Source organism: Vulpes lagopus, chromosome 17 (assembly GCF_018345385.1).
Source record: "Vulpes lagopus strain Blue_001 chromosome 17, ASM1834538v1, whole genome shotgun sequence".
NCBI classification, from domain to species: Eukaryota; Metazoa; Chordata; class Mammalia; order Carnivora; family Canidae; genus Vulpes; species Vulpes lagopus.
The window spans coordinates 31869655-31896381 of record NC_054840.1 but is presented as its reverse complement, the minus strand read 5'-3'; the positions used below and the strand labels follow the sequence as shown (position 1 = coordinate 31896381).

Sequence of the window (26727 nt, the reverse complement as noted above, 5' to 3'; positions counted from 1 at the left end):
ATCTTGCATGCTCCTCAGTGTTGACAGACTGCCAGTGTGGCCGGCCTTGGGTTGGTGTGGACGCGGCCTCGTGGCTGCAGCTGAGATCCTGCCCAGGGTGGCAACACGTCCGTGACCTGTTCCTTCACTAGGTGCCTGAGGGCGCGGTGCTGAAGTCTGGACCCTGTCCCCCCGGAGGTGGGCACCTCCTGCTAGAAGTGAGGCCCAGTGTCCAATGGCTGGGACACTGCTAGGATAGGGCCACGTCCACGCGTCCACCCCAGGAGGCTTCCCGAGCTGTCCTGCTTGCAGGCGGAGACCCAGGAGCCTCCAAGTCCAGCCCGGCAGCCCAAGGGTAGAACTCGGTGCAGGCGTTACAATTGTTCACCCGGAGAGTGTCCAGCTTGAAAGGAAAACCCTGCAATGCGGGCAGCACATCAGTATAAAGTGCCCACTGCCCGTGGCCGTCAAGGCCAGCCTGAGACCGGTCAGTCCTCAGAGGGGTCAGTGGGGACCTTGCATGGGACTCTGGCCGGCTACGAGGGAAGCACCCCCCCCCCGTCCCCGCCCAGCTGCACCCATCAGAGGGTGGCCCCTCCTACCTGTCCTCACCTCGGGGCTCGGACAGTGTCTGGGACTAGCATTGTCTGATGTCCCACCAGAGAGGGCCACTGAGTTTCCACCCTGTCACAGCCGTGCTGTCACCTTGCCAGCAACCATGGTTTCATCCTCTCTGTGGGGCCCACCCTGTTGTGTGTGCCCGGCCTCCCATGGCTCCCCAAGGGCACAACTGGGACTCGCTTCTAGCTGACCAGACCCTAGGCCCAGATGCTTCTTGCCTCAGTTTCCTTATCTACAAATGGCTCCAACATGGGGTAGGTTGTGGGCACTGAACAGAATTGGTGAGTGTTTTGTTCTCAGGACACATTGATTGCACAGCCTTTGTCCTTTCAGATCTCTGGACAGGACTATCGGGTGCCGTGGGGCTGACCCTGTCAGAGCCGCACCTCCACGGGTCCCACGCTTGCATGCACCTGGCGGGTGCGTGAGGAGCCTGCTGACTGAGCTCTGGGCCCAGGCGTGTCCGGGCTCCCAGAGGGCCTGGCACTTGGCCTCCCACTGGCAAGTGTGGAGCTATCCTGACCACACATGGTCAACGGGGTGATTGCACCAACAGGCAGAGCCAGGGCTGGGCATGCGGGGACAGGTCAGCATGGATGACGAGGAAGCTGGATCCGGCGAGCATTAGCCGTGGCCTCCCTGAGCTGACTTCTTCCTGCCACAAGAGCTGTCTCCACTCGCTTGTTGGCTTTCAGAACTTGCTTGGCTGCCCCTGCATTCTTCCAGAGAACAGAATCTATTATTTGTACAAAATAGCTTTCCTGAGGTAACTGCGAACCCGCGTCGACACTACGTCCTATGAAAAGCTCTGTGGGAAGGCCAGCCTGGTTTTTTGTAAGATAATAATAGGGCTCATGGGTTCTAAGGCTGAAACCTGTAATCTCATCGATTTTCCTCCTGGGAAACGGGGCTGTCGATGAGGGCATCACCCTGGAGGACCATCAGCACCTACCCGAGGGCCGTGGAATCCAAGGGCCCTGCTCCCAATGCCCGAAAAGGCCAAATGTCCCCATTCATGGGCACACACCTCCTCGGCTCCTCCCGACATGACACAGCCCCGTCTGACACCAGCCCCCTCAGAAAAGGACAGCATGAGGTGCCTGCCTCCTCCCTCCACAGCAGGTGGGAGCATCTCCAGGGACCTGGGTGGCGGCAGGTGTCAGGGACACACAGAGGGGCTGGGTCTGCATCTCTCCCCTTCCCATGGCCTCATGCTCCCCTGGCATTCCCTTGGACCCTCAAAACAGGATCACAGTGACACGTTGGGAGGATTTGCGGTGGAAATGGGGGGCCATACTGGCATGAATCGTCTTTTGCAAATTCGTCCATTGATGTTCCGACCCCCATAACCTCAGTATGCGACAGGGTTTGGACACGAGGTCTTTACAGACATGAGGTCGCTGAGCTAAGGAGGTTGTTCAGGCACACTCTGACCCAATACCACTACTGTCCTCATCAGAAAAGGGGAGCAGGACACAGACACGCAGAGGGACGGCCATGGAAGGACACAGAGAGAGGTTGGCGTCTACAGCCCACCAGAGAGGGGTCAGGAGAAGCCAGCCTGCCCAGGCCTGATCTCAGACTTCCAGCCCCCAGAGTGAGAGGACAGAAATGCAGGAGGGCTAAGCCCCCTGCCTGTGGGGCCCGTTCTACAGCCACGCGGACCCATATGGAGCCCAGCGCCCCGCCCTCCCTCACTCCTTGCCCAGCTGACACCTCACACACAGCAGCCTTCTAGCTGCCACGACGACAAGAACAGAGGCTCAGGCAAGGTGGCCACTCCTCTGTACCAAGTCGGGCTCCAAGTCCTGACTTCCTGAGCACGCTGCCCGTTGGTATGTTCCCAAGTTCACGAAGGGTAACGCTAGGGAGGGTATGGGCTTCATCTGGTGCCTTCTATCTCCCGGGACACAGCAGGTGCGGCGCCCTTCACTTTCGGAGACAACATCTGGAAACGTGGAGTCGGCTTGCTCCCAGAGGAGATGCAGAGTTGGGTGCTCACCCCAACGACCTCTGGTAACTGTCTTATTTCTAATATTTGTACATAGATGGCAACTCAACTGCATTTTTTAGTTTCCCAAACCCATAAATTCACTTAATGGGATCTTATTTTTCCTGAACGAATCCTGCAGAGCCCGTCCCACATCAGCACTGAGAGGAATGGACCGTGCTGGCGATTATTCGTTGAGCTCATAAAACACTCCAGCCCAGCACTGAATGGGACCCGGGAGGACCACGGCTCCTGCTCCACGCAAGAAGCCAGTTATTTTTCATCATCAGAGAAACAAAAACGACTCTAACTTAACAACATCTCACGGAGCAAACTGGCATAACCCCAGAGGTCTGACACTGCCCTCTGACGGCAGAGCTCAGGAGAAACAGACCTCCTCCTACTTTGGGGCTTCAATGCAAGCCGGACACCACCTGGGGGTAGGCATCTGGCATGGCTGGAGACATATACATACATTTATCATTTTTTTTTTAAATTTTTATTTTTTATTTATGATAGTCACAGAGAGAGAGAGAGAGGCAGAGACACAGGCGGAGGGAGAAGCAGTCTCCATGCACCGGGAGCCTGATATGGGATTCGATCCCGGGTCTCCAGGATCGCGCCCTGGGCCAAAGGCAGGCGCCAAACCGCTGCGCCACCCAGGGATCCCACATTTATCATTTTAATCAACCCCACTGCTGAGGATCTGTCCCAAAGATACGATGGCAGGAGGGAAGGAAGGAAGGGAAGGATGATGAATGTTCAAGGTTTAGGCTTTAACAGCTAAAGGCTGGAAACAACTCACAGGACTGCCTGGATGAAGGTAGCTGAACACACTGAGGCAGCCACAAAGTGGAGAAATGTGCACCTGTACAAACACCAAAGGAATATCTCTATTTACCATATGATGTTTCCTCCAGGATGTACAAAAATTTCTAAAACTCAGTGGAACTTCTAGAAACAAAAAATATAACATCTGAAGTAAAAAGTCACAGGATGAGCTTAACAGCAGTTTGCAAACTACAGGGAAAAACAAGGAAACCAGTGCCCCTGGATAAGTAACCTTAGAGAGCATCTGAGCCTAAGCATGGAGGGGGGAAGCTGAAGAAATGCACAGACCCTCAGGTACACCACAACAGCAGCAAGCCGTCTCAGGTATGTACTGCCAGGGCCACAGAAGAGGAGGCAAGCATGATATTAAAGACATCTTGGCTACAACATCTTCAAACTTGATGAAATTTTTTAAAAAGGAAAAGGAAAACAAAATTAAAAAATTGATGAAATTCACACATTAAAACCAATGGCTTCTTAGGAAAAAAACCAAAAACAGATGGAGGAAATGGACACACTATATACCGAGGAGCAGGAATAGGGATGTGCTTATTTCTCATCAGAAACAACCCAAGCTAGAAGACAAGAGAACCGTGTGCTTTGACATACTGAAGAAAACATGCCCATCCACCTGGGACTCCGTAATTAGTGAAAATATATTCAAAAAAAAAAAAAAAAAAAAAAAAAGGAGGGATCCCTGGGTGGCGCAGCGGTTTAGCACCTGCCTTTGGCCCAGGGCGTGATCCTGGAGACCCGGGATCGAATCCCACGTCGGGCTTCCGGCATGGAACCTGCTTCTCCCTCTGCCTATGTCTCTGCCCCTCTCTCTCTCTCTGTGTGACTATCATAAATTTAAAAATATATATATATACATATATATTTTAAAAAAAAGGAAAGCAAATTAAAAGCTTTTTCCTACAAATAATGGTTAACAGAACCAAACAGCAATGGGTCTGCATGAGAAGTGCTAACGGAAGCCAAAGAGGCCAAAGGAACAAACGGCAGCTAGAGCCAGGGGATGCACAAAGGAGCCCAGACAGCATAAACACATGTATATCTGCCCTCGCATCTACTTTATTCAAAATTGGTTCTAGAAATTTCTCTGTAGTTAAGGGAAACAAAAGCAAAAATAAACTATTGGGACTTCATCAAGATAAAAAGCTTCTGCACAGTGAAGGAAACAGTCAACAAAACTAAAAGGCATCCTACAGCATGGGAGAAGGTATTTACAAATGACATATCCAATAAAAGGTTAGTATCCAAAATATATAAAGAACTTAGCAAACTCAACACCCAAGAAACAAATAGCCCAATTAAAAAATGAGAAGACATGAACAGACATGTCTCCAAAGAAGATGTCCAGATGAGTAAGACACATGAGAAGATGTTCCACATCCCTCGGCATCAGGGAAACGCAGACCAGAACCTCAGTGATCACACCTGCCACGAGAGCTGAGACCAAGAACACAAGAAACAAGTGTTGGTGAAGATGTGAGAAAGGGGAGCCCTTGTCCACTGTGGGTGGGAATGCAAACTGGTGCATTTTGTGAAACATTGTGGGGGTCCTCAAAAAGTTAAAAATAGAGCTACCCTAGCACCCAGCAATTGCACTACTGGGTATTTACCTGAAGGGCACAAACATACAAACTCCACTGGGCACATGCACCCAATGTGTACAGCAGCATTATCTACAGCAGCCAAGACATGGAAGCAGCCCAGAAGCCAGGTCAGTTCCAAGTCCCTGCACAGCATGGAGTTTGTATCTGACCTTCCAGAAAGCTTCGCAAGATCTTTTTATAGCTTTGAGATAGCAAAACTGAAGGACTCCATGCAAATCTGTTTTTCGCTCCTCTTCTGGCTTCTTTTCTTGCTAGGACCTGCCCTGGCACTTTACACAAGCCCCAGGCTGCAAACAGGGCACATCCTCCCTGTAAGGGATAAAGGAAGCAGCAGGAGACAATGACCAGATGAAAACATCATGTGTACCCCAGACCCCCAGCACCAGACATCTCCATGCCAAGACCCCCAGCTCCAGGGACTCATTGACTTGGGAAGGACATCTGGATGCCTGTGAGGACGCACACAGCACACCACCATCCTCAATAAAAACCCTGGACCTTAGACAAAGGTCCAAAGGACTCTTTCCTCTCCAAGAGTCCCAGACTCTGCATACCTGCACTCTCTCTATTCCTTCAATAAACTCTGCATTCACCTCCTGCTGGCTTGCGTTCCACTTCTGGCCCAAATGCTGGCCCATAGGCTTGCCCATATGGGGCCAGGGATGGTCCTGGTTGCTCCTTCAGGAAGCCCCGGGGAACCCTGGACCTGACCTGCCTGCATCAGCTTCTACATGCAGGAGCAGCAGAATGCCCAGTTTTGTGGTATCGCGTCATCCCTGCTTGCAATGAGTGTGCACCTGGGATAGAGTTCAAGGTGAGGGAGAAGAAAGGGGACAGGAACCTCAGGGCTCTGGGGCTCTGCAGCTCCTTCCTGAGGCCTGGCTGCGTCCTGGCCCCCTGGATTCCAGGAGAACCCTCATCCCGTGGAGCCAGCCATCCCCTCGTGTGTGTGGGGTTGGAATCCACCTGTGTTCCCTGAAGATGAGGAGGCCTGGGGCCTTCCTTCCTGCCCTGCACCGACCAGAGCCCTGACAGCAGCGGGGCAGGAGGAGAGGCAGCCTGGCTCCGCCGGGCCCCGCAGGGGTGGCGGGGGCAGGTGACAGCTCAGGGGTGACACGCAGGCAACTAGCCTGGCCACCGAGCAGAGGGCTGGTAAGGAGGGTGGATCTCACACGGGCTCGCTAGGCAGAGAGCAGGAGGGACAGGGAAGGGCGGGCGGGGGGCGGGCCGAGCCAACAGGCCCCGACGGGCTCCACGGGAGCAACTAGGCGTGGGGGCGTCAGCCCCCTGCACCCAGCCGAGCCCCTGGCTCCCGGGACGCCTGCCCCGCCCCCGCAGCGCCACCTGCCTCAAGTCCCCGTCCCGACCCCACCTGAAGCAATGCGCCCCCTCCCCGAGAACACGAACGCACCCCCGTTCCCATTACAGCCCAACGGGTTCTGGATCGCAGTCGACACAGAAAAGAACAGCGTTGGCAGCGCGGCCACGGTATGGGGGGGTCCGCTGAGCTCAGGGTTCGAGGTCCCCGAGCCTGGAGGGACGCAGGCGGAGCACCGGCGTGTGCCGGCCAACCCGGCTGCTCTCCGCTGGGGGACGGGGGCACGACCGGGTCCGCCGGGCAGAGGGCCCCGCCGCGCGGAGGGGGCGTTCTGCGGGGAACCGCCCCCCGCACCCGCTGCTCTGCACCGAGACCCAGGGGTTCCAGGAGCTTCGCGGTTCCCTCGGATGCCCCCGGGGTGCATATGCAAACGGCACGAAATCGGGCCTTCGAGCTTCGCGAGTCTACGGACTCTCCGACTTTTTATTCTGCCGCAACTCCAAAGAGGAAGGGCCTCAAGAGCAGCGCGTCGCCCCGCCCCGCCGCCACCCCGCCCCCGCGTGCTAACACCCCGCCCCCCGCGGGAGCCGGCGGCCTGCGAGCGCGCTCACCCCGCGCCGACCCTCCAGCCCTCCGCGACCTCCTCGCAGCCCCGCCCTGCCCGCGGCCCGGCCCCCGGGTCCGCCCAGCGACGACCACCCCGACCGCCCCGGCCCCGCCCCCTCCGCGACCCCCTCGCAGCCCCGCCCCGCCCCCTCCTCGTAGCCCCGCCCCGCGCCCCCGTCCCGTCCCGTCGCGTCCCGTCCTCCTTAGGACTCCCCCGGTCCTCGACAAGCCCAGGGCCCAGCGCCCGCACCCCGCGAGGCACGCCAGGAGGCGTCCAGGAGGACGGCGCGGGCAGGAGACGTCACCAGCGTGCGACGCGCCCCGGACGCGAGCGTGCGTGCGTGCGTGTGCAGCGTTTGGAGGACTGCGTTTCCCAGGGGGCCGCGCGGCCCGCCCACTTCCGGCGGGCGGCAGGGGACCCGGAAGCGGCCGGCGGCCGGCGAATCCCGCGGCGACAGGTCTGCCGGAGGGCGGCAGGAGCATGCAGGGCGGCCGGCGGCCCGCGGCGCGCGGCGCGTTCGTTCCCCCGCGGCGGTGGCGGCGGCGCGCGGCGGCTCTCGCGTGAGCGGAGGCCCGAGCGGCCGGCAGCGCGCCGGGCGGGCGGCGGGGCCCGCGGCTGCGAGGCGGGCCGGGCGGGGCCGGGGAGGGCGCCGCGCTCGGCCCGGGGGGCGGCGGCGCCATGTGGAGCGGCCGCAGCTCCTTCACCAGCCTGGTGGTGGGCGTGTTCGTGGTGTACGTGGTGCACACCTGCTGGGTGATGTACGGCATCGTCTACACGCGGCCGTGCGCCCGCGACGGCAACTGCATCCAGCCCTACCTGGCGCGGAGGCCGAAGCTGCAGGTGAGCGCGGGGCGCGGCGGCGGCAGGGCCCGGGGCGGGGGCGGGGCGGGGGCGGGGGCCCCTGCGCGGTGTCGCTAGGCCACGCGGCTCTGTGAGCCCAGTCGGGGCTTTCTGCTGCCTGGAGCGGAGGTGGGACCTTCCCCTGTTGAGCGGGCAGCCAGGTGGCCCTCCTTTCGGTGGGGAGCCCCTGGGCGGTGTTCCCTACCCGCTGACCCTCCCCCCATGGCCCTTCCAGCTCAGTGTCTACACCACCACACGGTCCAACCTCGGTGCTGAGAACAACGTGGATCTGGTCCTGAACGTGGAAGACTTTGACGTGGAGTCAAAATTTGAGAAGTAAGAGGCTGGGCCTGGGGCCAGCCACTGGGTGAGGCGGAGGGAAGGGTAGCGCCGCGTACCTCACGGGGGTGCCGCGGAGAAGGGCCGTCAGTACTGGGCTGCCAGTGGTGGGACGCCTTCCCCGCGGCCCAGGGGGAACCGCCAGCCGCCGAGGAGGACTCTCCCACTCAGGAGGTAGCTTCACCAGGCGCTGGCCACGGGATGCACAGTTTCCAGCGATGAGCCAGGGGTGAGCGTGGCTGCAGAAGGGTTGGCAGTTTCCCACAGCAGCAGCTTGTTTCTTCATAGCTGACGTAGCTCTTAGGTTTCCGTGTGGAGAATAGGGCAGAGGAGAAGGTTTTGTAGGAGACCGTAGTTAAGGGAAATGTAAGTATAGAGGCATAAATGCTAGAATACACAGTGACTTTTAGAAGTTGTGTTTGTTATATGGTCCCAGTTACAAGACTTTGCACGGATATGATTTAAAAAGCAATTTGTGGGGCACCTGGGTGGCTCAGCAGTTGAGCATCTGCCTTTGACTCAGGGCATGATCAAGCCCCACATCAGGGTCCTTGCAGGGAGCCTGCTTCTCCCTCTGCCTGTGTGTCTGCCTCTCCCTCTCTCTTTCTCTCTGTTTCTCATGAATAAATAAAATCTTAAAAAGAAGAAAAAACAATTTGCTTGTCAACAAGGAGTCTGTATTTCCTCTAAGTGGGCAGGGAGGTGTCAGAAGTGACGGGATTGTAGAAGGCAGGTCCTCTGGCCAGCCCGCCCCGTGCAAGAGCTGCAGGAGGCAGTGCAGTGCAGTGCTCAGGGACGCGGTGAGCTCAGGTCGGCTTCTGCCTGCCTGGCCACCGCAGCCCCGACATCGCTGAGCACCAAGAAACAGAGGCAGCAGTGCAGATGTATGTGGTGCTCGGGTGTGTGAAAGCCGGTGCCAAGGATTTCATAAGTCCTGGCAGGGGGGTTTCAGTGGTAGTCTTTCTAATCTAAATTAGTTAGTTTGAAACCCCATAATTTACGAAGATATTTGAATAGTCTGCCCTGTGTGTACAGGTGCTCGCAGTTAGAAAACGGTCATTTCTTTTGTTTTAGGACAGTTAATGTTTCTGTACCAAAGAAAACTAGAAACAATGGGACGTTGTATGCCTACATCTTCCTCCATCATGCTGGCATTCTCCCGTGGCATGACGGGAAGCAGGTGCACCTGGTGAGCCCACTGACAACCTACATGGTTCCCAAGCCAGAAGAGGTCAATCTGCTCACTGGGGAATCCACTACGCAGGTGAGTGCATGAGGTCACTGACCGGATGAAGCCTGCGCTCTCCCCCGTGGAATTCACACACACGTGTTTCTCCATGTGCAGTGTGTCTAGAACTGGACCAACCCCAGGAAGTGAAGCAGTTTGACGTAACAGGTGTGCATCCCTGTTCTTCATCTAAATCACTTCCCCTGGGTTTGCAGATAAGTTTTGTGCCAAGTTAGTCACATACAGTTTAATCCAGTGATAGATTACTTCTCAGGCTTTGGGCCCCCTCCACCTGCAGGGAGCACGTGTGCGCCCCAGTGGGGTATGGGGCGTCCCTTCTGCAAGGCTCAGCCACCGACCTTGGGTGGAGCCGGGAGAGCCCTGCACCATGGAGATAGCAGGCCTACTCTCCAGTGCTGACATTGTCCTTCACGATCATGAAAGAGGGACTTGAGTGGGACACATTTTGTATCTCCATAGAACACTGCGTGTACAGGGAAACTAGAGTTGTCTTGGGTGATTATTAACAAAGCTGTGCATAAAGCAGAGGAATTCTGGTGCTCAGGTCTGTGTGCAACAAGGTGAGGTCCTTTAGAAATGAGGAATGTGGCAGCTCTCCAGGGAGTGTCCGTGAGGCGCTCCATGCCGTGGCTACTTGCAAAGAGTCCCTCAGCTCCTTTTCATGGGGACAGTATGGCCCTGCCTCTCAGTGCCTTCCTGGGGCCTCAGGGTGGTGGACGTTAGGGGTGTGAAGGGCTCTCTGGAACATACAAACGCCAAGTAAACGTTTGCTGTTAGTGTTACTTGGAAAACCGTTTCTAATGTAAGCTACTTTAGCTGAACCGCGGGTGTCTTTTTAGGTGGGACACACAGTAAATGACCCGATAGCACACGATGTGTCCATTAGATCTGGACGATGGCCCTGGCAGTCATAGCTGCCTTGCTGACTAGCTCTGTGGAGGACGGAGGCTCAGCCCTGACCCCTGTCCTCCAGACGGCTTGCCAGACTTGGTCTGGGTGTGATCTCCTGAGTCTTGTTGCCAGCCACAGGGCTTAGTCCCAACTCCCCATGCCTCCTGCAAATGTCCCAGGACGCCCCCTACCTACTCAGGATTCCTGAGACGCAGGTCAGCCCAAAGACCTGAAGCGGGGTCAACGTTGCAACGTAGCAGCCCTGTGGCTCGTGTTGAAGGAAGTGAGGGGTGTCCCTCTAGGGGAGCTGGCAGCTGCGGGTCCCTCCACACTGTGCAAGGCACTGCTTCCTGGTTGTGCCGTGTCAGTATGCGGTGGTGGCTCCCCAGACCGGGCCCAGGGACAGTGCCCCTCCTCCCAGCACCAGGCTCTTCTGCTGAGTCACTCCTTCCATTCAGCATCAGATAGAAGCAGAGAAGAAGCCACCGAGTGCCCTGGATGAGCCTGTTTCTCACTGGAGACCAAGACTAACACTGAATGTGATGGTGGACGACTTCGTCTTTGACGGGGCCTCCCTACCTGCTGACGTCCATCGGTACATGAAGATGTAAGTGCTGCTGGTCCCATCGGGGAGGCAGGGGTGGTGTTGACCTGCCCAGCCTCGAGTGTTGCTCCTTCATTCCTTGAGCTGGCAGCAAAGAGGTGATCCCAGTGGTGTGGAGGGTGGAGGAAGCCTGTGGGAGCCCAGCCTACCAGAATCCAGAAGCATGGGCCATGCCTGCATCTCCGAGCCTCCCTGGGATAAGAGGCCCACAGGGCCTGCAGTGCTGCCTGGGGCACCCCCGAACCTTGTCCCTCTTCTTGAAGTAGTGCTGCACCCATTTGAGATTTGTGTTTTTTGCATATTGATTATTTCTGTCAGCATTCTGCATTTTGCTTTAACTTGTTTTGCTTACATTAACTTAAAAATCAGCATTGAGATCATTTTATGTCGTTGGCACTACTTAAACATGAGTATTAAGGTTGCGTGACCAATTTAGACGGTCCTGCATCTCCATTCTTTGGGGAGCCTGCTATTACATTTACATGTGGTAGTGGTTGTGCCGCTCCTAGAAATGGCTGTGGAGACTTGTTTTCCTTTTTCACATGTCAGGGGTGACTGTGGGATTGTCACAAGAGTTTTTTCCTTTTTAAATTTTAAAGATCATTCTTGAATGTGCAACACAGTTTCACGATTAGATGCCTGAAGGGTACAAAAGGGTTAGGAGAAGTCCTCCACTCTTAATCTCTGGCCCTGGACTCCTCCCAAGTACAGAAGGCAGGTGGGTTTTTATTTCCATTGTCCCTCTGCATCCCTGGACCATCCGTGTCCCAGCCTAGGTGGGCTCGTCCCTCATGGACACCCTGAATGGTATTCTCTTGGCCACTGGGGTTTCACTCCCATGGCTGTGACTTCAGGGAGGAGCGGCTACTTAGAGCCCTCTGCTTCCCTGGGGAAGGTGTGTCCTGAGACTCTTTGACCTGAGGCACATCCGGCATCTCGGCTACATCTGGTTTCTCTAATGGTGAAAGCATCCGTGGTGACCTTGAGAACTGCTTTGCTCCCCCAGGATCCAGCTAGGGAAGACCGTGCACTACCTCCCCATCCTATTCATTGACCAGCTCAGCAATCGGGTGAAGGACCTCATGGTAAGTGTTGCTCCCTCTTGCCTGCCATGGCCCTGAGCCTGTGGCCACCCCCTTGGCCCTGCAAGGCCTCATCCGCGGCGTTTCTGACTTGGCAGGGGTGCGCTCTGGGTTAGCCTCTGACTCCCTCCCCCAGCCCTGGTGCTCACTCTGCTGAAAGGATCTGGAAAGGTTCTGTATGTGGTGTATGGATGGCGGGTATGAAGAGCTCACGGGAGAGCCAAGTGTTGAAAACAGCTCACGAACATTGTTCCGTTGAACCCTGGTTGTTGGGCTTGGAAGTGCAGAGCAGCTCAGAGAGGGCCCTGGGCAAACTGCCCCCTTTAGGGGTGGCCCCACATGGTATCGCCATCCACCTTGGATCCCTTGGGCCTTCCCCCCACCCCCTCGGGGTGGCCCTGGTCAGGGCTGAGCGCAGGAGTAGAAGGGAGCTCGTACCCTGCCCCCCAGGGCGGATCGGAGGGTCAGCGAAATAGCTGACTTCCAGGCCGTAATAAGGTGACTGTTCATGCAGAAGGTGGCTTCTGCACCAGGCCCTGTGCCACACGTTTCACAGACGGTCTGGTGCCCTGTCCCCGGTCCTGTGGCAGGGTCACTATTGTCTGTGTCCTGGGAGTCATTAAGGTTCACAGCTGAGCTCTCTGGCCTCATTGGGCAGAGCTGGACTGGGTGCCCTGCTCTGTGGCTCCTGGTCACGTCAGAGTCTTTTGTGGACATTTGCCAGGATGGGAGCCGTGCGCTCAGCCAGTCTGGAGTAGATGAGACGCTCGAGCCACCCAGTGGTGAGCAGGAAAGGGGGCACCTGACCTGGGCTTGGCTCTTGGGCCCCGCCCCAGCTCTGCTGCCTCCTGCTGGCTGAGGAGCTCAGAAATGACCGTCACTCTGCACCTTTGCTGACGGGCCTGTGCAGTCCCTAACTTGTGGGCTCCTGCACTGCCCTGGCCGGCTCCTATACCTACAGGGCCCATAGGCCAGAGTGGGCATTCACTGTCCCCTGCTGTTTTCTGGGGTGTTCTCTGGTGCTCTGTGCAGACCTGGGGCTACGCTGGTTCTCCCGAAGCGCCGGTCAGTGCTCTCTGGTCCCTGCTGCTGAGGCCCTGGTGCTGTCCTTCCAGGGGTGCGGGCAGTAAGGACAGGCTGGAGGCTACGGGTGGACTCAGTGGTCTCCTGTGATGTGGCGCTGCCACTCAGACACGAAAGCAAGCACACAGGCAGCCAGTGGTCCTGCGTTGTCTTTTGGTGACATTAACACTTTGCGGCAGTGGGAGCTGTTTTCTGGAATGAACACCAGCTCTGGGGGACAGCCAGCTCTGGGGCTTAGGCAGTGGCATCCCTGGGCTTGGGCCTGGGGTGCGCTGCCCCGGGTGGGGTGGCTCTGCACCTGGGCCTGGTGTCTGGTCTGTCCTGCTCCTGCATGCTCGGGTTGCTGGGCTGGTAACATCTGTGTTCACTGCCAGGGGTCTGCTGAGCAAGCAACAGGCAGTGAATCAACACTGGGTTACGTGGTGTTTGGGACGTGGTGCTCCTTGGGGGAGGGGGTCAGTGTGCCGGGGTGCCTCCCCCCACAGCATCTGGGACCCGGCCGCCACAGCCCACATGTGCCCCCAGAGCCTGTGATTTCCCTGAGGTGGCCCCCACCCACTCCCAGCAGCTCCTTGTGTCCACATGCACTAGGTCAAGGGTCCCATCTTCCTGAGGCTCTCTGTTGGCCCCATCCCTGGATGGGCTTGCCCAGCCCCACACCCTGCACTCGAGAGTCTCCGGAAGCCCTGGGCCCACGCTGGGTTTCCCCTTGTCTCTGGAGAGGTGTGGAGGCTCTAGTAGGCCCGTGCCTGGCTCATCTGCAAGAGCAGGTTCCTGGTGCGTCCTGGTGCCACTCACGTCAAGGAGACAGGGACAGAGGGACACACAGGCTTGGGGTGACTCAGAGAAGCTTTGAGCGCTTCATGAGGAGGTGGCCCAGGCAGGGCGGAGGGTGAAGGGGAGGCAGGAACCACAGGTCAGGGGGCAGACGGTCGCTGCGAGGGGCCCAGGTGTGAAGTGTGAGGTTCTGTTGGGAAGGGACGGGTGGGCGGCCCCAGCCCTGGAGAGGGTGCCGTGTCACTGCTATCTTCCCTCCAGGTCATAAACCGCTCTACCACGGAGCTGCCGCTCACCGTGTCCTATGACAAGATCTCGCTGGGGAGGCTGCGCTTCTGGATACACATGCAGGATGCCGTGTACTCCCTGCAGCAGTTCGGTGAGGCCGCTGGTCAACCGGGCCCTGGGGGCGGGTGTGACCTTGAGTTCCAAGGGCGGGAAGATTGAGCCTGTGCACTTCCTGCTGTGCTGGTTTAACCTAGGTCTCTTGGGAGTGTGAGCTCCAGCCTTCCCTGCTGAGTGTGGAGCTGTCAGCTGCGCGTGAGTGTGTGGTGTCTGTGGCGACAGGTGTGGCTGACCTTACTTCTCTGGTGTGTCTCTCTTCCCTTCTCAGGATTTTCAGAGAAAGACGCTGATGAAGTCAAAGGCATTTTTGTCGACACCAACTTGTATTTCTTAGCGTTGACCTTCTTTGTCGCAGCATTTCACGTGAGTGGTCACTGGGCTGGTGGCTCCATGGGCGCCTGCGGTCATCAGCCAGGGGTCTGCGTGGTACGGCCTGGCTGCCCCACTTGGGGCCTCTCTCCCAGGTCAGGAGAGGGTGTCTGCACCTGGGGCCCTGACCGCCTGAACGACTTGGGGTTTTGTCTACTGGTCTTGGTGGCCATTTTGGAAAGAAATCTAAATTTCATGAGGTCGTTGAAGGACTTTGCATTGTAGGCATTTTATTATATAATCTTACGTGATAATTTTAATATTAGAAATATAGTCTTTCCTTGGAATTTTTCTTGTAACTGGTGAAAGAAAGCTGCCCCCCCCCCCCCCCCCCGTCATAGCAGTGGTGCTGGATTTGGGGTCAGGCTGGGAAAGGGTGGGCGAGGTGGGCCACAGGGCAGGCGTGGAAGCCCTACTGGAGCCCTCCCCAGTGCCTGCTGGGAAATGGTGGTGTTTATTAGAAGGCCAGTGTCTGCGACCGAGGCCGTGTGTTTCTAAGGCAGATGCTCCAGGTAATAGCCAACCAACCGCACCTGGCAAGGGAAGTATCTGGACGTCCCTGTGGGTGTATGGCTGCAACTGCACTCAGAAGCTTTGCGGTTCCTGCATGGTAGACGGGGCGTGAAGCCACGGGTTTCTGGGCACCTGGTGTCCATCTGGAGTGTCCTTGGGATCCGAGTCCAGTGCACACCTGCGGTGTCACTTGGTGAAAAACAGCCGTAGGAGCGACATAAGATGCAAATTGCTGTGCGCTTTTTTTTCCAGCTTCTGTTTGATTTCCTGGCCTTTAAAAATGACATCAGTTTCTGGAAAAAGAAGAAGAGCATGATTGGAATGTCCACCAAAGCAGGTAGGTGCTCTCTGGAGTTTTGGCCATTCTCAGGGCATATCTGCTCTAGATAAAGACGCATTTAAGGTTTCTTCTGAAACGTGAAGATTATGGTTATCCTGACAGCCGCCAGCCAGGGGTCCTGCTCTTGTGGGAGGGGCGCCCATGTGTCTTGCACGCTTACAAGCTGGGGAGGGACTGTCTAGGTCACAGAGAACATCGTGTAGGCCCATGACCGCAGACAGAGGATGGGGTGATGGAGGCCGGATGCCATGCCCTCCCTGGCGATGGCACAGATGCTGGATCTTGATGCCCATGTGTGTGTGGCTGCCAAGTATGCGTCTCAACAAAAGAGGCCGTTGTCTTTCTCCCATGGCAACAACGCATACTGGGGTGGTGTAGACTGCTTGGGCAGCCCTTTGTCATCTGTGTCTCAGATTCTGATGTCCTCAGAGTGGACGAGGGCCCCCACTGAGTTCTCCTGGCCCTTCTAGGGAGCAGGGGTAGGGGGATGCAGCAGATGGCTCTGGCTGTGTGTGGGCTGTAGGTCCCTGAAAATGTGCCATGGATGGCTGCTGGCATCCCTGCCCTCTGTAGGCACCCTGGTAGGCTTGGCCCTCTGCTTCTGTGAGAATCCCTGAGGAAGCGGTAGGGCCGGTCAGTGAGCCATAGCATCTCGTAAACTGTGGTCTTAGAAGGAGGTAATTAATTTATCACAGAATTGGTGTGAAAGCAGGAAGAGGTGACATAAGAGTGCTGCGAAGCCAGTCCTAATTCCTGCCAGAACACGTACTATCCAAGTGCTTTCCACGTGCTTGTGTTTGCGAGTGCAGCACATACACATTTCTGTAGCTGAGGGGACTTTGTGTTCAGTGTCGCAGGACATTTGCACAGCCACGCCGGCTCCACTCCAGTTTAGTGGACAGAGGGGCTGAATTACCTGAGGCCTTGTGTATGTGGTTGTGGGGGGTGTGCGTGAGGGGTGGTGTGGGGCATACCTGTGATGGTGGGACATGAGTGTGCTGGGGGTGGTAGGTGGGGTTGGGGGGTGCAGGCAGGGGGTGCATGGGGGTTCCGGGATGTGAATGGGGCACAGCCAGCCCTGCAGCACACACCCTGCTCTCTGTCCCCAGTGCTCTGGCGCTGCTTCAGCACAGTGGTCATCTTCCTGTTCCTGCTGGACGAGCAGACGAGCCTTCTGGTGCTTGTCCCTGCGGGTATTGGCGCCGCCATCGAGGTAAGCTGTTTGGTGTCTCCGGGCCTGTGCTTGGCACTGTGCCCAGCCCTGACACACAGGAGTGATACAGCCCCTGCATGCGCAGGGGCGGGGGCGGAGTGGCTCTTTAGTTTCTTGGGCGCCAGAGCCTGGCAGCTGGTGGTGCTGCCGCTGCTGTTAGAAAAACTCTCCGCCCCCACAGCCATCTGCGGCATGTACCGTAATGTGTTAGATGCAGAGCCGCCAGCTGGCGCTGTGCTGGCTGCTGTAGGAAGTGTGGACATGGTGCCCAGGAGTGTGTCGCCCTGTGACAGCCTGGCTGTGTGGGGCTCAGAAGAGGGGTCCTGTGGGGCAGGCAGCTTGGGGCCAGGCCTGAGGACGGCAGAGGGGGCGGTGGGTCAGGATGTGCTCCTCTGGGCTCCGGCACTGCCCTGTTCCAGCCTGGGCCACAGCTGTGGTCCTGCGACCCTGCCTGTGGGTGCTGGCACATGTGGTGGTCGGGTCAGAGATAGCGCTTGGTCTGCCTGTCGAGCACTGACGGGGACCTTCCATACCCACTTGTCACGGTGCAGAAAGCCACCTGAGAGGTGGCTGTGCTGTTAGTCCCACCTTGGTGAGGTGATGAGAAGGGGTGGGTCCTCTGGACATGGGAGACGGCAGGACTTGGGGTGAGGCATGGGCCTCGCAGTGCCCACCAGGAAGAAGATTCTGGTGAACAGGAGGGAGGCAGGTGGGCTGGGAAGGGAGCCTAGGCCTGGGGGAGGACAGCTGGGCTGAGTGCCGGCTCCCATGGTACAGAGAAGAGGCGGGTGGAGGCTGCAAAGAGTGCTGGAGCTGGGCCAGCGGGGCTGTGGCCCGGCTCCTCCTGGTGGTGGGTTCTGGGCACTTCTTGGTCTGAGGCTGAACATCTGTTTCTCATTCTTTGTCATCAGCTCTGGAAGGTGAAAAAGGCCTTGAAGATGACCATTGTCTGGAGGGGCCTGAGACCTGAGTTCCAGGTGGGGGTTTCTGCTGTTAGGACTCTGCCCCCCCTCACAGCCCACCTCCTCCCGCCGCCTAATAGCCGGTGTGCTCATCCCAGAGCATCTGCTTCCATCTCCCTGCTGCGCTACAGTTAGATGCCACACTCAGGACTGGTGACCCTTGGCCACCTGGCTGACCTCTGGCTCACAGCAGCTCCCCAGCAGATGAGTCGGTGGGAGCTCGCAGGTGGAGGCCCCTGGCAGGGCCTGTGTCCACTAGTGCTGCAGCCTGCATAGGCTCCCCCATCAGGCCGGTATGCGGGGGTGCCGGCTCCAGGCACTCCACCCCCCACACGCAGGCCATCTTGATGCTGCCAAGTACACTGTCCAAGCCGTGGTCCCGACCGACAGCCACTGCCTTGGGCTGACCCTTGTACCCCGTAGCAAGCCTTTGCTGTGCCTTCTGGGTAGACAAGGGCTGGGGTTGGTGTGAATTTGAGGTCTGTTCATGTGCTGTGCTTTCGGCTGTGGGGGACCCTATCCAGGAGAAGTTCAGGGATCACGGCACCCCAGTTTTCCAGGTTCTAAATCATCAAGGACAGGACGTTGGTCCTGTTGTAAAGTAGCTTGGTGACTGTACAGTCACTGATGTGAAAACAACACGGTGTGCAGAGGAAACACGTTTGCTATGGAAGCTAAAGGAATAGAGGTGGGGGGGGCAGCCTGGGGAGGGGACATGCGGAGGAACATGCTTCTGCTTCACACAGCACACGCTGTGGCCCGTGGGTGGTTCTGATGGCGTGGGGAAGGATATGACTGAGGGTCGCCACCTGGGGTGAGCTTCACGCAGTTGGGCTGGGTGCGCCTGCCTGGAGTCCGGTCACTAACAGGATTGTGTTAAATTCTGCGACAGTTTGGCACTTACAGCGAATCCGAGAGGAAGACGGAGGAGTATGACACTCAGGTAGGCGGCAGGGGTGGATTGGGGTGGGTTGGTGGCTGAGGGTGACACGCCCTCAGCAGAGGTTCCCAACATGGGAAAGACTCCAGGGCGTCTCCACATCACAGTTGCTGTGATCTCACATTGTGTCCCTGGGACTCTGGTGACCTCTGGTGACCTGAGGCTTCCCCCACCCACACTGCCGTGGGCATGGCTGCAGCTACCCATTTGCTGGGGTACGCTTCCTGCCTGTTTGCATTGGGGCTCTACTGGATCCCCATGGAGCTCCAGAGAAGCGGGTCCCCAAAGGTGCTGGCACTTGGCCCAGGAGGGCTGTGCAGCTTCGTCCTCCTTGGCCCCTTTGCTGGTCTGCCGTAGGCAACGGGGCTTTCCCCAGCCAGAGGGATGCTGTTGAGAACGTCCACATGCATCTGGCTGCCCCGCTGGCCCTGTGTGTTCTCTGGGCGTGCGCCGGCCCAGCACCACGCACATCCACTTCCCTGGAGTTGGGCCCGGGTGCCCTTTGGGCTTGTTTCTCCCATTGCAAGTCGGTTCCTCACGGAGATTACCTGTTCCCTGGCAGGCCATGAAGTACTTGTCTTACCTGCTCTACCCCCTGTGCATTGGGGGCGCCATCTACTCCTTGCTGAACATCAAGTATAAGAGGTAGGACGTTGCCCAGCCTCACGCCATGGCACCTATACCCAGGACGCCCCTCGGCCTCAGTCCTGGGCCTGCCCACCTCTGCCTCCTGTTACTTGCTATGTGGACCGTGGCAGGGCCTCCCCTGGGGGGACCTCAAGACCAAGAACACAGCCTGCAGTGAGGGCACTGAGCCCCCGGGTGGGCCCCTGGTGTCCTGGACAAAGGCAGATGCATCCAACAAGGGGGAGCTTGCTGAGGCCACATGGCCGCTGCATTCGGGGCATGGGGACCCCTGCAGACGCGACCTCAAGGGCTGGACCCCAGGTCTTTGAGTTGTCAGAGTTCTGACGGAAACCGCCTGGCAGCGCAGGTCTCTGGCCACCACCTGGTGCTTGTGGTCCGGGGGACGGGCTGTCCGTGCAGGTGCTCGGGTGCTTCCACGACCGTGCAACTGGCCAAGGGGACAGGCACCGAAGGACAGGGGCTGCGGGACCTGGCGCGCTGACAGTGCTCTTTCTCTTGCAGCTGGTACTCTTGGCTGATCAACAGCTTCGTCAATGGTGAGTGGTGGGCTTCAGTCTCACCAACAGCATCTCAGCAGGTTCCTTGTGGCTCCTTCACATGACCCCGTGTGGTTTGAGGTTGTGCAGGCAGGACCTCTCCTGCAGCTCATGCTCTGGGGGCCCCCAGACGCCTGGTTTGTCTGCAGGAGCCCCACTCGGGCTGCCTGGGCTACAGAGTCCTGGGCTGTGTGTTTTCTCATTGAAATGGTTCAGGGCCAGGACATGACCCTGTGTACACACACTCCCTGAGGCCATGCCATGGGCTCTGCGCACGGGCGTCTGGCCTCCCTGACCGGCCTGGGTTCTCTGGGTGGCTGAGGGCCTGGTGCAGGCTGCAGAGGAGGGTGTCCTGGAGGTGGGAGTGGCTCTGAGTTGCAGGGCAGCAGCTCTCCTGCCTAGATGCCGCAGTTGCCCCAGCCTGCTGTCTGTCCTCCAGGGGTGTACGCGTTCGGCTTCCTGTTCATGCTGCCTCAGCTCTTCGTGAACTACAAGGTAAGACTGTGGTCTGTCCACGCGCTCGCCTTTGTCTCCTGCGCGGCCATTCTCTGATCTGCTGCGTCTCTCCTGTCCCACAGATGAAGTCGGTGGCTCACCTGCCCTGGAAGGCCTTCACCTACAAGGTCAGTGCCAGCCTGGGGCCCCCTCAGTGCTTACACGGCCATCGAGTGGCACATGGCGGTGGTGGTGGGGTCTCCTCTTGAGTCATGTGCACCGTGGTGACAACTTAAGGACGGTGGTTCTCTGATGTCTCAGCAGTCGAAGACGTTTTCTTGAATTAAAAACCATGTTCTTTTTGGTGATATGTTATCAGTGCGCAGACCAGCCCCTGCCCCCAGGGGCTGTGTCCACACAGATGCCCCAGCTGTCCTGCCCTGGGGGTTGTCCTGGTGCATCCACACACATGGAGCTTGGGCCCATGTGGCCTCTCATGCTCGTTGAGCAGTTTTCATGGGAGGTTGGGTTAAGATGTGTTGTTCCATTTTGTGAAATAAAATGACCGGTTCTGAGGAGCAGGGATGCTTGCACGTTCCTGGCCCACGTTTGCAGGGCAGCCCTCCCTGGGCATCACAGGCTGAGCAGACCCAGGGCGTGCACTGCGAGGCAGGCGTCTGCATTGCTGCACTTGCGCCTGCCTGTCTGGTGTTGCTGGGACACTTGAGGCCACACGTTGGTGTGTACCGAGCAGCCATTTGCAGTCAGTAACGAGGGTGACTGGGACACAGGTGCCAGGGCAGGTGTCTTCCAAAGAGCCCAACGGCCCGTGATCCCACCTTCCCCCTATCCCATCCCGCCTGGCAGGCATTCAACACCTTCATCGATGACGTCTTTGCCTTCATCATCACCATGCCCACCTCCCACCGGCTGGCATGCTTCAGGGACGACGTGGTGTTCCTCGTATACCTTTACCAGCGATGGTGAGTGTGGCAGGCGCCTGTGCTGCTCATCCCATGGGGAGGGAGTCAGTATGTTGATGGGAGAGACTGCCCCCATCTCCTGGTTGAGAAGAGCTGGTCTCCGTGGCTGCGTGAGCCGGCCCCAGGCGCATCCCTGCATTCCTCACCAGCTCTGTCTGGCCCAGTGCAGAGGGAGACGGTGCAGAGCTGTGTGCCCAGCAGGCAGGGACAGGGGACCTATCTAGACCAGCTTCGAGCACAGAGCTCTGTCCTGATGGTACAAACACATGAAAAACAATAGGTGGGCACGAGGGGACCCCAGAGCCCCTGTCCCATGGCGGCTGGGGTCATTGGGTCCTCATCGCTGAGCCCATGGGCCCCCATCCTTGCAGGCTTTATCCCGTGGATAAGAGCAGGGTGAACGAGTTCGGGGAGTCATATGAGGAGAAGCCCCAGCGGAGGCCCCACACAGACTAAGGCCCACCTAGGCTATGTGGCGTCAGCCCCTTGGCAGCGGAGCTGGGCTGTCAGCTGAGTGTTTTCGGAGGCCTCTGACGGGGTTCCCTGGACATTACATCTTCTGCGTTGCCAAAACCTGAACGTTTCCCGTTACCTCCTGAGTCCCTTGGCACTGTGTTTGAAAGGGGCCCCCGCGGGCAGACACCCACCCCTGCACCACGCAGGAGGGCCCAGGCCCGGCCAGTGTGCGGTGTCTGTGAGCGCTCCCCACGCACTCAAGAGGCTCTTTAAATCTATTCCTTAGAGACTGGGATCAAATGGCTTTTTCCCTTTTTGTTTAAAATTTGAGTATTTTAAAAGCTTAATGTACGTATGTTTCTATTTTAAAATAAATTTCTCTGGCTGTAACGTTTTCCTGGCCTGGTATGACGCAGAGGGTGTCTCTGCTGCTTCACTTTTCCCATTCTCGAAAATGCATGTGTGAGGCGGGTTCATTCACATGCTTGTGAATGATCCACAGCCCTCAGATCACAAACGTGCTGGTACCTGGTATTGGATTTGTGGCACAGCCACCGGCGGTCAGGCAGGTGGTGTGTTTCCAGAAGTGCCCCGCGTCAGGGCACAGAGGAGCAGAGTGGGCTCCTCCCAGCTAGGAGGTGGGGCCAGCCCCGATCTGTGTCTGCAGGAGGCCTGCACTCAGGAGCACGCGTCCCTCCTGCCTGTCCCCACTCATCTGCCACACACACTGTTGCTGGGTTCCATTCACAGTGGAAATCACACGTGTGTGCCTCTCAGCCTGCAGCCCAGGTTTGTGCGCCACACACAGTGAGCCCAACGGGAAACACTTTGGTCAAAGTTTACCCTCACTTGGTTTCAGAAAGGTGAGCACACGGTGTCCTCTGGACCTCTCACCTGTGTGCCGTACCTGCAGATCCAGCCACTGAGGAGGGTGCAGACGTTTCAGCCTGGGGCAGGGGGCACAGCACGGGGGACGCTGGCTGCATCTTCAGTGAGGACGTCAGGGCGTCCAGCTCCATGTGTGCATTACAGGGAAGGGTCAGAAGGGGGAAAGGGCAGGGGTGGGGGCCCTGCACGTCCCAGACAGCACCTCCGAGTGCGTGACGCCAATACAGATGCGTGTCCTCCTCTGGTCTCCAGCTTAGGTGTGGGCAGGTGGGTCCTGGGCCCCTCCCTGCGCACCTGCCTCTCCAGCCTTCTCCTCCCACCCGCCCCTCACCCTGCACCTGGCCTCCTGCCTCCCACAGAAGGGCCCTGGGGAGGGGGGGCGTCAGGCCCGGGCTCTGTGGTGCCCCCGTCAGCCTGCATTCTTTGTGAGGATCCCAGCAGAGTGACAGTGGAGCGGGCAGCTCTCAGTGACTTGCACAGTCCACACTCAGGACCCACCACCAGGTCAGGTTCCCCTCATTCCTCCTGGCTGGTCGTCTGCAGAAGCCATGTGGTGACCTTCATGCCCGTGGCCCCCAGGCCTGTTCTCACACCGCCCAGAGCCCCCTTGGACCGTCGGTCCCTGGCTTCTGGGGCTCAGAATCTCCCTGCCTGCAGCACCCCTGTCCCATGTGGCATTCCAGTGCACGGAGAAGCCACACTTCAGTGACTGGACGGACATCAGGGCTCCATCCACCTTGGTGTTAGGTGTCTGTGTGTGTGTGTGTGTGTGTGTGTGTGTGTGTCTTCATGGGAGTCAGCGGTAGGTTCCATGGGGCCACACTCCAATGGAGCACAAGCTGCTGGCATTAGTGGAGCTGGCACCCCCGTGCAGGATCCAGCACCGCCCAGGCCCCCCACCCCATGCCACCTCCACCCCCAGGGCTTCCCACCCTGCCCCACCCCCAGCCAGGGTACCCCCACCCCACACCACACCCACCCCCAGGGTTCCCCACACCCCCCCAGCACCACCCCAGGACCCCCCACACTCATGTTCCCATCTGGTGTGCATGCAGGGAGACCCCACAGAGGCCTGGATTTGCATTTCACTGACAACTAATGGTGCTGAGTATCTTCATATTCTTTCTGACCATTTTGACACCGTTTTTGGATGAAGGACCTGTTTTCTTCTATTTCCCTGGTCATGCTGCGTTTCTGATTGCACTCGTGTCGGGCTTGCTGGCCAACGTGACTTAGCCACGTAAGGCAGGAGGACTGCGCACCCCATTTTCTGTTCTTGAAAACATTCCTGATGTGGCCTCTGGAGCAGCTGGGCCTGCAGTTTCCTGGTTTCCTCGCTGGGACTTTTGCTTCTGCTGCTGCTCCTGGAATTTCTGTAGCTTTTATGGTGAAAGTACTTGAAGACTTGCAGTTTTGCTTATTTGAAGAATTTGTCCATTTCACATAAAGTTGCTCCTCATAGCTCCTCATAGCCTCGGGCCCTGGAGGTCGGGATGTGAATTTTGCGGGGAGGTGGTTTTAGTTCCTAACTACTCCTTACGTGGTTGTCTTTTCTTCTGAGTCTATCTGCGTTGGTCAGTTTTATCGTTATTGATTGTTTCAGAAAGAGTAAAAGTTTAGCCGTGCTCATTGTTTATATTTTATTTTCTCCACTGATTTCTGCACAGGTCTTTTATTCCTTATTTCTTTTTACATATATTGTATCTGTTTTGAGGTCCTCTTTCCTACTTTTTGGAGATGGTTAATTGGCTCATTAATTTTCAGCCTCTTTGTTTTTCAAACAAGACTTTAACGTTGTGTTTTAGGAGCTTCTACTTCTAGATGAGGAGAAGCATCGGGTGGGGTTTACGCTCCCGTCCAGTGTGAAATGACCATCCTGAAGCCTCCAGGCATCAGACGTGGACAGAGGCCAGGACAGGGGCGCCATGCACTGTGCCCTAGCATGCCCTAGGATGAGGCATGGCTGGGCATCTGGGGGCGCACAGTGACCAGAGTCCTGAGGGCTGGGGCAGGAGGAAGCTCGGAGACCAGCACGGGCCCCTGAGTGTACAGCAGGTTACTAATTGGTGCGTGTGCATCAGGAAATGGTACACATTCAAGTGGGAGCCACCGGGAAGGATGTGAAGGAATGACCCCTGGAGCTCACACACGAACAGGAGGCTCTGGCCACAGCATGCACAGGGGAAAAACTTCACCACAGACCAAGCCCTGCTTTGGTCCCACCAACAAAGCTTAAAGACAAGATCCAAAAGGATTAAGTTCTCTCTAAAGACTTCATGTTTCTGGAAGAAGCTAAAAGATGCTCTTCACCCAACAAGGTGAAATTCATAATGTCTGCACCCAAATTACAGACCTACAGAGAAGCAAGGAGATGCAATCAGTGCTGAAAAACACTAGTCACCTAGAACCTACCCCATTAGAAATGAGGACAGGATATGGAAGCAGGTGTTACACTGACTGCACATCCATGCAGCCAGGGGGACAGGGCGGGGCGGGGGGGAGACTGGAAGATTAGATCCTGCGGAAGAAGAGACTAACAAGCTTAAGACAGCAAGCGTGTGAACAAAACACAGTGAGGAGAAACAAGGAAACTCTAAGCCGCAGGGACTCGGGGCATGTGTGTGTCGGGGGGTGCTGGGGAGGCCTTTGAAGAAACGTCTGATGACTGGTCGGGTTTGATTAAAATGTATATAAACCACAGATTCAAGAAGTGTGACAAAAACCACGCCCAAGACACAGAAGGAAAACTAAAAGGTAAGCCCCAAATTACTGATTTGTGGGCATCTGGGGGGCTCAGTGGGTGTACATCTGCCTTCAGCTCAGGTCGTGATCCCAGGGTCCTGGGGTCGAGCCCCGATTCAGGCTCCCTGCTCAGGGGAAGTCCACTCCTTCCTCTCCTTCTGCCCCACTCCCCCTGTTCTCTGTCTCTCCCTCTCTCAAATAAATAAATAAAATATTTTTTTAAAAATCAAATTCCTGACTTATAACAAAGAGAAAAGTCTGTAAAGTAGCCAGAGTAAAAATACATATGACATCCAAAAGAACGGCTACAACAAATGATACAGGAGATTTCTCATAAGAAACCATTCTAGTCAAGGATCTCTTCAAAATACTGAAAGGAAAAGAGAACAACCTTACCAAGTCCTTTACCCAATGGAAATATATTTCAAAATATGTTTACAAACTAAGGACTTTCGCAGACCTACAAAAGCTGAACGACTCGCAGCACACCTGCTGTACAAGAAGTGTTCAGAGGAATCCTCCAGCAGCAGACGGAAATCCAACCCACACAGGAATGAGACCAGCAATGGTCACTGTGGGTAAGTACGGGGACTGGTTTTCTTATCACTTAAATCACTTAAAAGACAGCACACCACTTAACGCTAGAATAATGACGATGTTTTTGCAAGGTCCCTGACATGTGGACAGTGCAGGAGTGAGGGGGAGCTGCGCAAGGCTGCTGTCGCAGGTTCTCAGGCAGGGGTGGGAACAGGTGGCCAGAGACAGGATCAGGATAGACACGTGTGCTGTAAGCCCTGCGGTGACCTCCAAAACAGACTGCCACTGCTCTTAGGCCAACGAAGGAGATACCATTGACTAAAAATACTTGATGCGAGAGAAGGCAGGAAAATGGGAGCAGAGAACAAGGGCGGTGGGATGAGCAGAGAGCCAGCAGTGACTGGATCTACAGCTGTCCCAGCAGTAAGTGTGTTAAATGTAAATGATGCAAACAACCCAACTAAATGGCAGAGACCGCCAGACCGAATGCAGAGCCAGGCTGGCTGTGTGCCGCATGGAAGCAGCCCTGGAAATACGAGGGCAGAGGGGGCATGCACCAGGCTAACACTCACTAAGATGACCGGGACCCATGATATCAGGAAAGTAGATTCTGGAGAAAGGCTATTACCTGAAATAAAACCTCTTCCTCCACATAAAGGTAAAACAAGTCCATGAAAAGGACATAACAACCCTGAACATGTATGCGCTCGGCATCAGAGCTTCAACATACATCGGGCCAGAGTCGTTAGGACTAGTCCTGGAAGGAACCCGTGTCCTTTGGGACTGAGGGGCAAGAACACAGAGCGGTCTGCAGGAGATCCGCGGACCCTGCACCCGGAAGCAGAGCACGTGCCTTCTCAGGAATGAGGAGGGCTTCACAAGGAAGGCCGAATTCGGAGCCACGACACTAGGCCCAAAGGAACGTGGGGGGGTCAGGGCAGACACTGTCTTCAGCCTCCACGGAGCTAAGTTAGAGGCCGAAACACAAAG

General features: G+C 56.9%; 1 protein-coding gene across 1 annotated transcript; it reads left to right on the top strand.

Annotated features, from left to right (window-relative positions):
* The first annotated feature begins 7509 nt into the window (after positions 1-7509).
* On the top strand, positions 7510-21964 carry CLPTM1L (CLPTM1 like). Its single transcript, XM_041731986.1, has 17 exons — positions 7510-7805; positions 8041-8141; positions 9219-9408; positions 10743-10891; positions 11895-11973; positions 14092-14209; positions 14444-14538; positions 15310-15394; positions 16507-16610; positions 17522-17587; positions 18465-18515; positions 19075-19157; positions 19662-19696; positions 20136-20191; positions 20275-20319; positions 20999-21114; positions 21486-21964. Exons 1-17 carry the CDS (start codon positions 7644-7646, stop codon positions 21568-21570), a joined length of 1620 nt encoding a protein of 539 aa, XP_041587920.1. The 5' UTR covers positions 7510-7643; the 3' UTR covers positions 21571-21964.
* Positions 21965-26727: the final 4763 nt, after the last annotated feature.

Bases quoted from the DNA above. Each gene is read 5' to 3' on its own strand.
- CLPTM1L (XM_041731986.1), top strand. From the start codon at position 7,644: ATGTGGAGCGGCCGCAGCTCCTTCACCAGCCTGGTGGTGGGCGTGTTC. The intron at 7,806-8,040 runs GTGAGCGCGGGG...TGGCCCTTCCAG, and splicing joins CGCGGAGGCCGAAGCTGCAG to CTCAGTGTCTACACCACCAC. The intron at 16,611-17,521 runs GTAAGCTGTTTG...CTTTGTCATCAG, and splicing joins GTATTGGCGCCGCCATCGAG to CTCTGGAAGGTGAAAAAGGC.